The sequence below is a fragment of the Akebia trifoliata genome, unplaced genomic scaffold (genome assembly GCF_017979445.1).
Source record: "Akebia trifoliata isolate Shusen 1 unplaced genomic scaffold, ASM1797944v1 Contig00072, whole genome shotgun sequence".
NCBI lineage: Eukaryota > Viridiplantae > Streptophyta > Magnoliopsida > Ranunculales > Lardizabalaceae > Akebia > Akebia trifoliata.
The window spans coordinates 17003-27699 of NW_028236824.1; the positions used below are offsets into that span (position 1 = coordinate 17003).

Below are 10697 nucleotides of genomic sequence, written 5' to 3' on the forward strand. Positions count from 1 at the left end.
AAACTTAAAACTAAACTCAACAGGGGAGTGCTCATCTATCTATTGATGAGTTCTATCTTCAATAAACATTTTCTTAATCATTTGCAACTCCATGAGCACATCCTTGATTTCCATTCGGTCACCTACCGACTCTGCAGAACATGCAACTCCAATTCTAAACATGCAAATCAAGTATTCTCGCATTTCATATATTGTATTGTATCTTTGATTTTCAAAATCATTGATAGCACCATTATGTTCTTCTACGCATAAGTGCGGATCCAAAATTTCCATCAGTCGCCCATTCAAAGCCATTTTGGAAAAATGATGAAGGCTTAAACCATCCTTAAAAATTGCATCAGTTGGCCTTTTTCCTGTTAACAATTCCAGCAAAAGTATTCCATAGCTGTACACATCTCCTTGTGTAGACACCTCAGTACCCATACCATACTCTGCAATCCAATATGTATTATCTAGTCAAGTATTAAAATAATATATATATATATATAACTTGAAATTTTTTAACATAAATGAAATTCATACCTGGAGGGATATATCCAATGGATCCTTTTACAACCACTGAATTGGTTTCAATTTTACCAGAATTGCTTGCATTTATAGCGAGAATCTTTGCTAAGCCAAAGTCACCCACATGAGCTATCATTTCATTGTCAAGAAGAACATTGCTTGGCTTTAGATCGCAATGAATAATTTGTGTTTGACAATGGTTATGAAGATAATCCATTGCACAAGCAATGTCGATTGCTATGTTAAGTCTCAGGCCAAGGTTCAAGTCTCTCGATTGAGGCCTCTCGTCTGAATTTGGATGCAACCAATTTTCTAGACTCCCGTTAGGCATGAACTCAAAAACTAAAGCTTTGAAATCATTACCACTGAAGTCCATACTTGAGCATGCAGTTATGATTTTGAGTAGATTTCGATGCTGGGCTTTTCTTAAAGCTTTACACTCAGTAATGAAACTCTTGGAAGCTCCTCGTATCTTAAGGTTGAATACCTTCACTGCAACAAGTGTCTCATCTGGATGAAGAACCCCTTTATACACAGACCCAAAGTTTCCCATACCAATCAAGTTGGCTGAAGAAAATCCATCTGTTGCTTTATGGAGTCCACTGTAAGAAATCCTTTTAAAAAAGTCACCCAAGGAAAATGTGAAAGAAGATTTCATTCTTGGTTTTCTCATCCAATAAATAACAAGAAAAGATGCCCCCACAATTGACAATACTGATATTATTATACCAATTGTCACCTTCAAAGGAAGAGATGTTCTTCTTTGCTTGGATTTCTTGATGGGACATGCAGGTAATTGAAGTTCTGGGATGCCCCCACAAAGTTTATTATTCCCAGAAAATACAAATTCACTTGCATTTTGAAAGACACCCTTTATTGGTACCTCACCCTCAAAATTATTGAAAGACAGATTTAATTTTTTTAGAAAGAATAGGTCATCGAGATCTTTAGGAATTTTTCCAGATAAGTTATTACGCGAAAGATCTAAATCTTGAAGATTTTTCAAAGAGCTAAAAGATGAGGGGATAGGTCCTTGAAAGAAATTGCTTGACAAATAAAGGCGTTCTAAGCTCAAACAACCACCAAGTGTGCTAGGAATTTCTTGAGACATATTGTTCTCAGAAACATCTAGCACTTCAAGATTTTTCAAGTTACCCACTTCCAAAGGTAGGGACCCAGTCAAAGAATTATCAGCTAAGAAAAGAAACATTAACTGCGACGATAACCAAGAATTTTTCCATTAAGGTTATTTTTTGAAAGATCCAAAGTCTGTAAAAGACAATAATTCTTAAAATCTGGAATGACACTTCCTACTAAGAAATTTTTGATAAATTGAGAGAATATACATTAGTGTTGTTCCCCAGGGAGTTAGGAATATATCCTGACAATCTATTTCCACTTAAATCCAACTTTTGCAACTTTTGGAGCAACCCAATGCCATTGGGAATGCTACCAGTGAGAAAGTTGTTCCCCATAGATAGCATAATTAAGTTAGTGAAGTTTCCAATTTTAGAAGGAATGCTTCCGAATATTTGATTTTGTGTTAGATCTAGTGAAGTGAGTTGGTTGGACAGATGGGTTATAAAATTCGGTAGCTTACCTCCAAAATGATTTGCAGCAATAATCAACCATTGTAGCTTAGTGCAGTTGGTCAAGGAATTTAGAAAATTCAAATCATTTTCTTTCCCACTTCCTAAATGATTGGCTTCCAAACCTAGAAACTCAAGGCCATTTAGGTATCCTATCTCAATTGGGACTTTTCCAGAAAAATTGTTTACACCAATGTCAACCTTCTGAAGTTGTGAAGCATTGAACAATGATATAGGAATGGATCCAAAAAAATTATTTTTTCCAAAAAAAAATAATTCGAGATTGGGAAGATTGAGGCCTATCTCAAGTGGAAGATTGCCAGTTAGTTGGTTATCTGTTACAGAAAAAATTGCTATAGATGAGAGATTATAAAGAGAGGGAGGAATGGTACCAGAAAAAAAATTTGGACCAAGACCCAATTTATTTAGATTTTTAAGTTGACCGAGGGAATCTGGAATACTTCCTTGTAGAGAATTCATTCCTAGAGAAAGCATGGTAAGAGATGAAAGATTCCCAAAGGAAGTTGGGATCCCTCCTGATAGATTGTTGCCTTTAAGAAACAACATACTGAGCTTTGACAGAGATCCAATCTCAGTCGGTAGATTCCCGACTAACTTGTTGTTAATTAGAAAGAGTATTTTGAGGTTTGAGCATTGGGACAGATTGACTGGAATTTCCCCTCCGAAGGAATTGTTGCCCATTTCGAATATTTCAAGTCTGAACAAGAGGCCGACTTCTTGGGGAATTGCACCTTGGAAGCTGTTGTTCATGAGATTTATAGTATGTAGGAAAGAGAGGTTGCCAACATAGGGAGACATGTAGCCTACCAACCCTCGTGATTGTAGGTCCAATGTTACCACCCTTTGATGTCGACGACTGCATACAATACCTGTCCACTCGCAGAAATGGAGTGAATCATTCCACGAGCTCATAATTTGCTGAGGATCATGAATGAGATCCTTCTTGAAGGCAAGCAAGGCGAGTCGATCAGTTTCATTCCCTAAGGTGCTAGATTTGGCCAATCCTATTGGTAAACCAATGCACAAGAAAATGAGGGAATGTAGAAGAAAGAAATGAAGTACACTCATCATCATGGCCAACAATGTAATTAAGCTCTCCAGTGAGTGGTTTACGTGGTTGTCTTTGTGAGTGAACTATTTATAGAAAAAAAAATAAGTGAATAGTGAGTCTAGCAAGGATAACGCTGAAGTAACATTAAAATTTACATTGTGGGGTTACATTTCTGACGTGGATAGAGTGTCAGAATCATAGATGATTTTCATCGAGATACGAGATGGAAGCGGATCATCTGTAGCAACTTTTCCTGTAGAGCCACTGTAACACTTATGGACGGTTATCAAAATGCCACGTAAGCACATAGAAAACCTACACTGCTGCATTTGTTGAAAATTGGAGATCTAGTGACCGTAAACCATTGATACAATTGGGCTCTAGTGTTTTGTGTCCCCCGTGATATTACAATCTCTTAACTGTAGACATAGTTCTACAGGGGCATTACAGGAAAAGTTCCTGCAGAGCATCCACTTCCCTCCACGTTGTGATTAATTTTTGAGATACTATTCCAATATATTCAAATTGGTACGACTCTCTTGACCTCAGTCTTCTCATATAGACTAATAGAAAATGATTTCAGTCTTAATGGTGATGGAAGTGATGATGATGATGAAAACTATGTTGATGATTATGGCATTGAGATCATTTTGATGAGAGCATTTAGGTCATTCTTCATTAGTCTTCAAGAGAATATGAAGGTCAAGGAGGACATACCATCAATTTAAATCATAGAACAATGCATCTGAAATATTAACAAAAGTGAAAAGCATAACATTAATTTCAAGATTTATGGGGTTACATGTCATTTAAAGACACTGGTTTCACCAAAATTTTGAAGCGGACAGGCCCCTTCAAATTTTACTCCTCAAAATTGTGGATTTTGTATTCTGTGTCTATAAGGCGATACGAAAGGTCAAGGAGGACATGCAATCAATTTCAATAATAGAAGGATGTATCTCAAATATTGGGTTTTTGTTAACGTGTGCTCTTAGGATCACACGTTAAAAGTGCAATAAATACACTTTGGAAATAAGCATCGGAGGGTATTTTGGATATTTTCGGCACAAAATACAATTTCTCAAGTTTATTGCAAAATTAAGGGTTTTGTATCTAGTGGACAGGAAACTTGACTCTCGAACAACCACTTGGACAAATGGTAGGCTACGATGCCGTGCGATTCAGATAGACTAAAAGACTGGACTTTTGCTCACATCACTTGGACTGCTACCTCATTTTGTGGTTATAATCAAAGTCATCAAAGTCTTCGACCGGACTAAATCATGATATTTTTCTGTCTTAATTTAATTTTTTTATTATTAATACGTGATTTTTATGAATTTCACGATTAAATCACGAATAATATAAAAATAAGAATGCAAATGAGAATGACATTGATTTGATGCTTTTATCTGTTAAAAAATCATAATTTGGACTCATAATTATCATCTTTTTTATTTTATATTTTGAATAGTATATGCAAATCATTTGCACAAGTCTTGAGTTAAAATGCCGTAGTTGATTGGAATAAGACTAGACATCACTTTAGTACACGTCACTAGATGTGATGTTATTGGGAATAATTTGAGTCGTGATTAATGCAAGCGGTTTGGTAGGCAACTGACGTGATAAAAGCACAGAACCACACAATTTTTTCCTGTGAAAAAGATCTATGATTTTGTTCTTTTACCTCCTCAATTGCATACTAAAATCGCATGCATTCATCATTATTCAATTTCATATTCTATCTTTATTATCAGGTTGAAAAGTCAAGAGACTCGTACCCTTTGTTATAGATACCTGTCAATATCTAAGGCGTGGGAGTGGGGTTTCGACCCTAAAATATTCACCAAAGTCCGGAGGGGGCGCTTTTCATGTGAAGTTGATGGCTTTTAATGAAAAACAAACATTTTCCCATGTCGTTGATAGAAGACTTGAGTTCTGTCCAACCCACTTTTCAAGTCTTCCGCTTAATACCAAGTTGATTGCGATAGGGCTAGATTTCATTCCACACCACTAGGACAGCTCATTGTGTGGAGAATAATGAACAATTTCGAAATATGTTTTTTTAATGATAGGTTTGAGTGACTCCTATGCTAAGTTTTAGAATTTTCTATCGTCCAAGATCAGGTGGATCGACTCACTTAATGAATTTCAAGTTGTTTTGGGTTTGAGTGACTCGTACTCTATGTTTTTGAATATTATGTCATCCAAGATTGGCTGGGTCGACTTAATTAATGAATTTCGAGTTGTTTTGTCCCACAAAATCGTTTGAACCAATTTTGCAAGTCAACTCAAAGTAATTGCCAATTTTTTCAAAAATAGAAGTAATATAATTGGAAAAAAAAAATGAAAATGAAAATTTGAAGCCTTGGTCCATCGAATTTTATGAAATTCGATAGTCTTGGACTGTCGAATATGAGTTTTTTTTCATGTTGTGTATGCCAACACATTAATAATTAATTTGACATTAAAATAAATATATTTTTACAAGGTCTAATACCTTTCGGTCTTGAAATTGTCCAAATAATTAAAAAAAAATTGATGTCAAGGGTGAACAAAGATTTTGTTGTCTCGAATTTATGTGCGAAGCCGATCAACCAATGGTAGCCGCCACATATATTAAAAAAAAAAACAAATAAAATCTAAGCACTTAAACCGTTCAAAATTTTCCTCCCGTAATTTTCTCTTCACTAACCAATAACCCTTGTTTTTTCAATACAAGTTAAGTCATATATGCCATTGGTTCATCAACTTAGCACATAAAATTCAGAACAACAAATCTATGTTCCTCAAGGGTAACCAAAAATGTGTTCCAACGTGTCATGACGTACCTATATACCCATCAAGATAATTTTTAATGACTACTAAGGCACAAAATAAATAAATTTTGGCGAAAAATCAAGGTCACGACAATAAACTTGTTAAATATTTTAAAATAATTATTAATATTTTCAAATGCAAAGTTAAATTTATTTATTTTTTGAAAAACATTAAAAATAACATATAACTTTAACCCTAAGAGGGTGGCTCAATGGAAATTTTGGATCCAACAACGGTGAGAGTTCGTAGGTTGTAAGTTTGATACCAAGTATGAGCAGTATTTCCTTGAGACCACATATGAGGGCACACCCTCACTTACCCAGTGCATGTGATGTGCGGTTCTTGATGTGCTTGGGGTAGGGACCCATAAACCTTGGCTCCAACCCTATTTCTTTCAGTCCCTATAGTGGGACTCGGACATAAGTTCGAACACCCACGTCATAAAATAAAATTAAAATAAAATTTCTTACAAGAGTTGGTGTATTTTTTTTTTTTTATTGATTGGGCTAAGTTTGTTATGACTCCACAAGTTGTTTCAAAAAATATTTTAGGGCCAAAACAACTTGAAATTCATTTGGATTGAGTCGGCCTTGTTTAAGGACGCGATTCAACAAGTTCTAAAACATAAGATTATGAGTTTCTTTAAACTAACCAACAAAAACATATTTTGATGGGTTGAGGTTCTCCATCAAATTGACGATGGAGATGCTAGGAATTCTCAAGAAAAATAAATTTAAAACAAATTAAGAATATTTTATTTTCCTTGCCGTATATCAACCTTCTATTTGCTAGAGATTTAGCCTCTACCGTAGATTGAAACTTAAAATGTCTACATTGAAATTGTTTTATTCTCAATCACATTACACCATGTATTTATGTTCTACACACGTTGAGGGTGTTGGAATTTAGAAGGTTGAATTTAAAAACCCTTAAATATTCAATAGATTTAAATCATAGGGTAAAACTCAATCCCAACTTTATGCTTTATGTTTTTTTTTTTTGGCTTTCAATGTAGTATTTTTTTATTTTTTATTTTTTTGCCTTGTATAATTTTAGTCCTACATTGACTAGGATAAGAGTTGATTTGCAATAAATTAAGACCAAATAACTTGTTTCACTAATTTCCACCACATTTGATAAAATTACGAAAATGTCTTCTTAGGGCCCACGATCATTTCACTCTAAAAATCCATAAGTGACACAAACCGATACTCTCATTGAATTCCTTACGAAAAACTGATTCCAAGACATTCCAAAATGTCAAAAATCAACCTCTCAATTCAAAAGCCCTCTTTGAGGGAAAAATAGTAATTTTTTGAACTCTAAAAATAAAAAATCTGAAACTAATAATTAAAATATTAATTAACATAAAGTGAAATCTTAATAAATTAAATTAAAATTTTTGAACAAGTTAAATCAATTAATTAAGCTCACGGGCCAAATTTTAAGTGATGGCCCATTTATTTAAGTGGGGCCTGCATGATAATTAAAAAAGACCCCTAGACTGGGAGTCCCAAAGAATTAAAATATAATTTTATAAAGAACTTTCCATTAAAGGGTACTCCAGACACTAAAAAATTCTTTCATTCTACGTAAGATTCAAAACCCTAATTAAACAACTTAACCTTATTTTGAAGAGACCTAATCAAACCCTAATTTCCCAAAAAGCTTTATAAAAAAGAGCCTCTACAACCTAAATTCATAGGTCAAGAAAAATCATAGGTAAGAGAGGCCAAAAACTCTCCCAAGCCTTCCCAAAATCTTAAATCTGAAGTCCGAGGTAACACCAAACCCTATTCTTTTACCTAAAAAACACTCAGAAAAGTTAGAAAGTATTCAGATTTAGGAAGAGAATACCTCATCTCAGAGATCCGAAGAGCATCTAGTGACGGAGACAAAAGCAGGAAGACTCACACTAGGAACACTCTCTGTCAGTTTTGAGGAAATCAACCATCGTAATCACCCAAGTAAAAAAAAGGTATTATTTTTATTTTTAGGTCATTTTTTCAAAATGTAAATTTTTTAGGAAAAGTAGACACCGGCGTTCGTCAGCGCAGGATTGGTGTCTAACTCCTTCCAATCCCGTAACGTGATTTCCGGACCCATTCTTTTCGTAAATCAATATTTTTTTTTTATCTATTTTAAGTTGTGTTTCGGTTCCTAGATCGTAAAACTAGGTGATGACTCTCAAAACACAAAAAACGGATTTGCAACCCGTGGATCGGGGCGCTTTCAGTGGTGACACCACTTGGGACCTTTGGAGGATTAAATTTGAAAAGTCCCAAATATTAGTGCATTACAAAATCGACCTAGTTATTTTTTTTATTTATTCATTTTTTTTTGTTATGTTGGCTCGATTGTGGATCATTTGATTAGATTTTGGGTATTTTATTTTAGAATTTTATTTTTTATGGTGCAATCGAGCTCACATTTGATGACCCATAATAATTTTAAAAATTGAGAATGGAACGATGTTGGATTGCATGATTGGCATTAAAGTTGTTGGAAAGTCTATTCTTGAAAGTGATTTTTAGATGATCCCAATTAAGGGTCACTTTTGAAAACCCAAAATAATCTAATTTTTAAAAAAAAAAGAAAATAATGAGACAAGATGGAATAAGGCCGTTAGATATAAAATTTATGAATCTGCTAGGTAAGGAGTGTTGTTTAAATATATATATATATATATATATATATAATTTCTTTTATATTCCTTTTGTGCGTAAGTGAAGTGCTGTTGTTAGTAAGACACATGGTTTTTAAACTTGTCCGAGACTGAGACGTATCGTCTGAGTTAACTCGGTACTGGTGCCTAACGAGACCAACTCACAATGTGTTATGAGACAACCACATATCGTGAGATATGCGAGTTGTCTCGGATGATATTTTCGCAAAACTCGGATGATACGAACGAGATATACGAGACAATACAGATATTACGTTAACTCGCGAGATAAACGAGTTGTATCGGACGAGATTTTCAAAATCTCATCCGAGTTAACCGAGACAACCGAGTTTTGCGAAAAAAAAGTTACAAATGAGAATTTCTGTTTTATTTTTACTAGCAATAGCTGTTAAGTGATATTATTACTTTCTTGTGATAAATACTTAAATGTATTTTTGACAATTTGTTTTATTTTTTCTTTAGAAACTTTTTGATGAAATTTTCATTTGAAATTTATATTAATCTTTAGGAAACATGTGTTTTATTTAATGGGTCAGGTTCATGGGACATATGAGAAAACATATGTAAAAACAATGTAACATTTATAAATTTCAAAATATGAGTTAGAAATTTCGGATTGAGCTGATTTTTTGTGAGGATGATCTCTATGATGGGATGATCATCCGAAATAAAAATCAGTTCAATCGGAAACTTCTAACCCCATTAAAAGTGATTTAGAATGTGGACCGTCGATTTTTTATCAATTTTTTTTTTAATAATTTGTAAATCACTTTTGATGGATTTAGAAGTTTCTGATTGAGCTGATTTTTTGTGAGGATGATCTTCTCATCATAGTGACCATCCTTTGAAAATAGCAGTTGAATCCAAAACCTCTAACCCATATTTTGAAAAACCATTGTTTTTTCATATGTTTTTACATATGACCCTTGAACCGCCCCCTTATTTAATTACCTTGAATTTGATTGATAGGTATATTATGAAATTTTTTTTAATTTTATATTTTTTTGGGGGGTTCATTTTTTTTAATAGGAATCAATTCTGAATTTTTCCTGATTTTTTCAGATTTTTTAAATGGTTAAAGACCATTATTTCAATGTTAAACGAAACGACTCGACGAGACGAGACGTATCGTCCGAGTCAACTTGGTATCGGAGGTGAACGAGACGAGACCGAATACCGAGTTTAAAAACCATGGTAAGACAACAAATATTCTTTTTTTTAGGTGCGATGTGTGCTGTAAGTAAAAATTTTCTTTTTATCTTTGTATGCATTTATTTATTTTTTCCTTCCCAACCTGTGCGTGATGAGGGTATTAAAGAAAATAAATACAAAAAGAAAGTTTCCTCTCTCTCTTTCTTGCGTTTTTCTTTGTCTCTTTCTTCTTAAAAAAAAAAAAAAAAAAAAAAAAAAACAAGACGTCTTCTTCCCAAAACGATTGGAGATCTCGACTCGGACCATTGTCGAATTCTTTGGCATTTGTCTTCGTCCCCATCTCAAGTCGAGTGGACAATTTGTCCCAAACCTGGTTCGTCTTCTACCAGAGACAGAGGCGAACTCATCTTCTTACCCAGATCTACCATTTTCGTCTCTCTCTACCATTTTCGACTGCACAGAGAAAAGTTGAACATCTTACTTCAATAAGAGTAAAATGTAATCATGTAAAGTACTCTCATTCTGTCCCCACATCTTTTACTTAGTACTGTTAACATTTGAGTTCACTTTAACTTCTCAAGCATTTGGTCAAACATCTGTTTGACTTTTCAAAATTTATATTTTATTTTTTTTTATTTTTTATTTTTTATAAACGGAGGGTTTTTTTAGTCATGATTGTTACTGGCAGGAACATAATAGTTCTATATAAAATTCTTAAAAAATAATAATAATAATAATAATAATAATAAATAGATGAACTTACTAGTTATTGTAGCCCTTTTTGTTACAATGGTGTCGAAGATAAATTTTTTTCTTTTCTATTTGTCACACTACTTTTTACCTATCACACATCACATTAAGATATTGG

At 33.7% G+C, this 10697-nt stretch overlaps 1 protein-coding gene across 1 annotated transcript; it reads right to left on the reverse strand.

The window, feature by feature from the left end:
• Positions 1–1721, reverse strand: LOC147382051 (receptor kinase-like protein Xa21). Its single transcript, XM_086429606.1, has 2 exons — positions 523–1721; positions 1–431 (listed from the first exon to the last, which is right to left on the reverse strand). Exons 1-2 carry the CDS (start codon positions 1715–1717, stop codon positions 40–42), a joined length of 1587 nt encoding a protein of 528 aa, XP_086285732.1. The 5' UTR covers positions 1718–1721; the 3' UTR covers positions 1–39.
• Positions 1722–10697: the final 8976 nt, after the last annotated feature.

Bases quoted from the DNA above. Each gene is read 5' to 3' on its own strand.
- LOC147382051 (XM_086429606.1), bottom strand. From the start codon at position 1,717: ATGTTTCTTTTCTTAGCTGATAATTCTTTGACTGGGTCCCTACCTTTG. The intron at 432-522 runs GTATGAATTTCA...ATTGGATTGCAG, and splicing joins CATTGGATATATCCCTCCAG to AGTATGGTATGGGTACTGAG.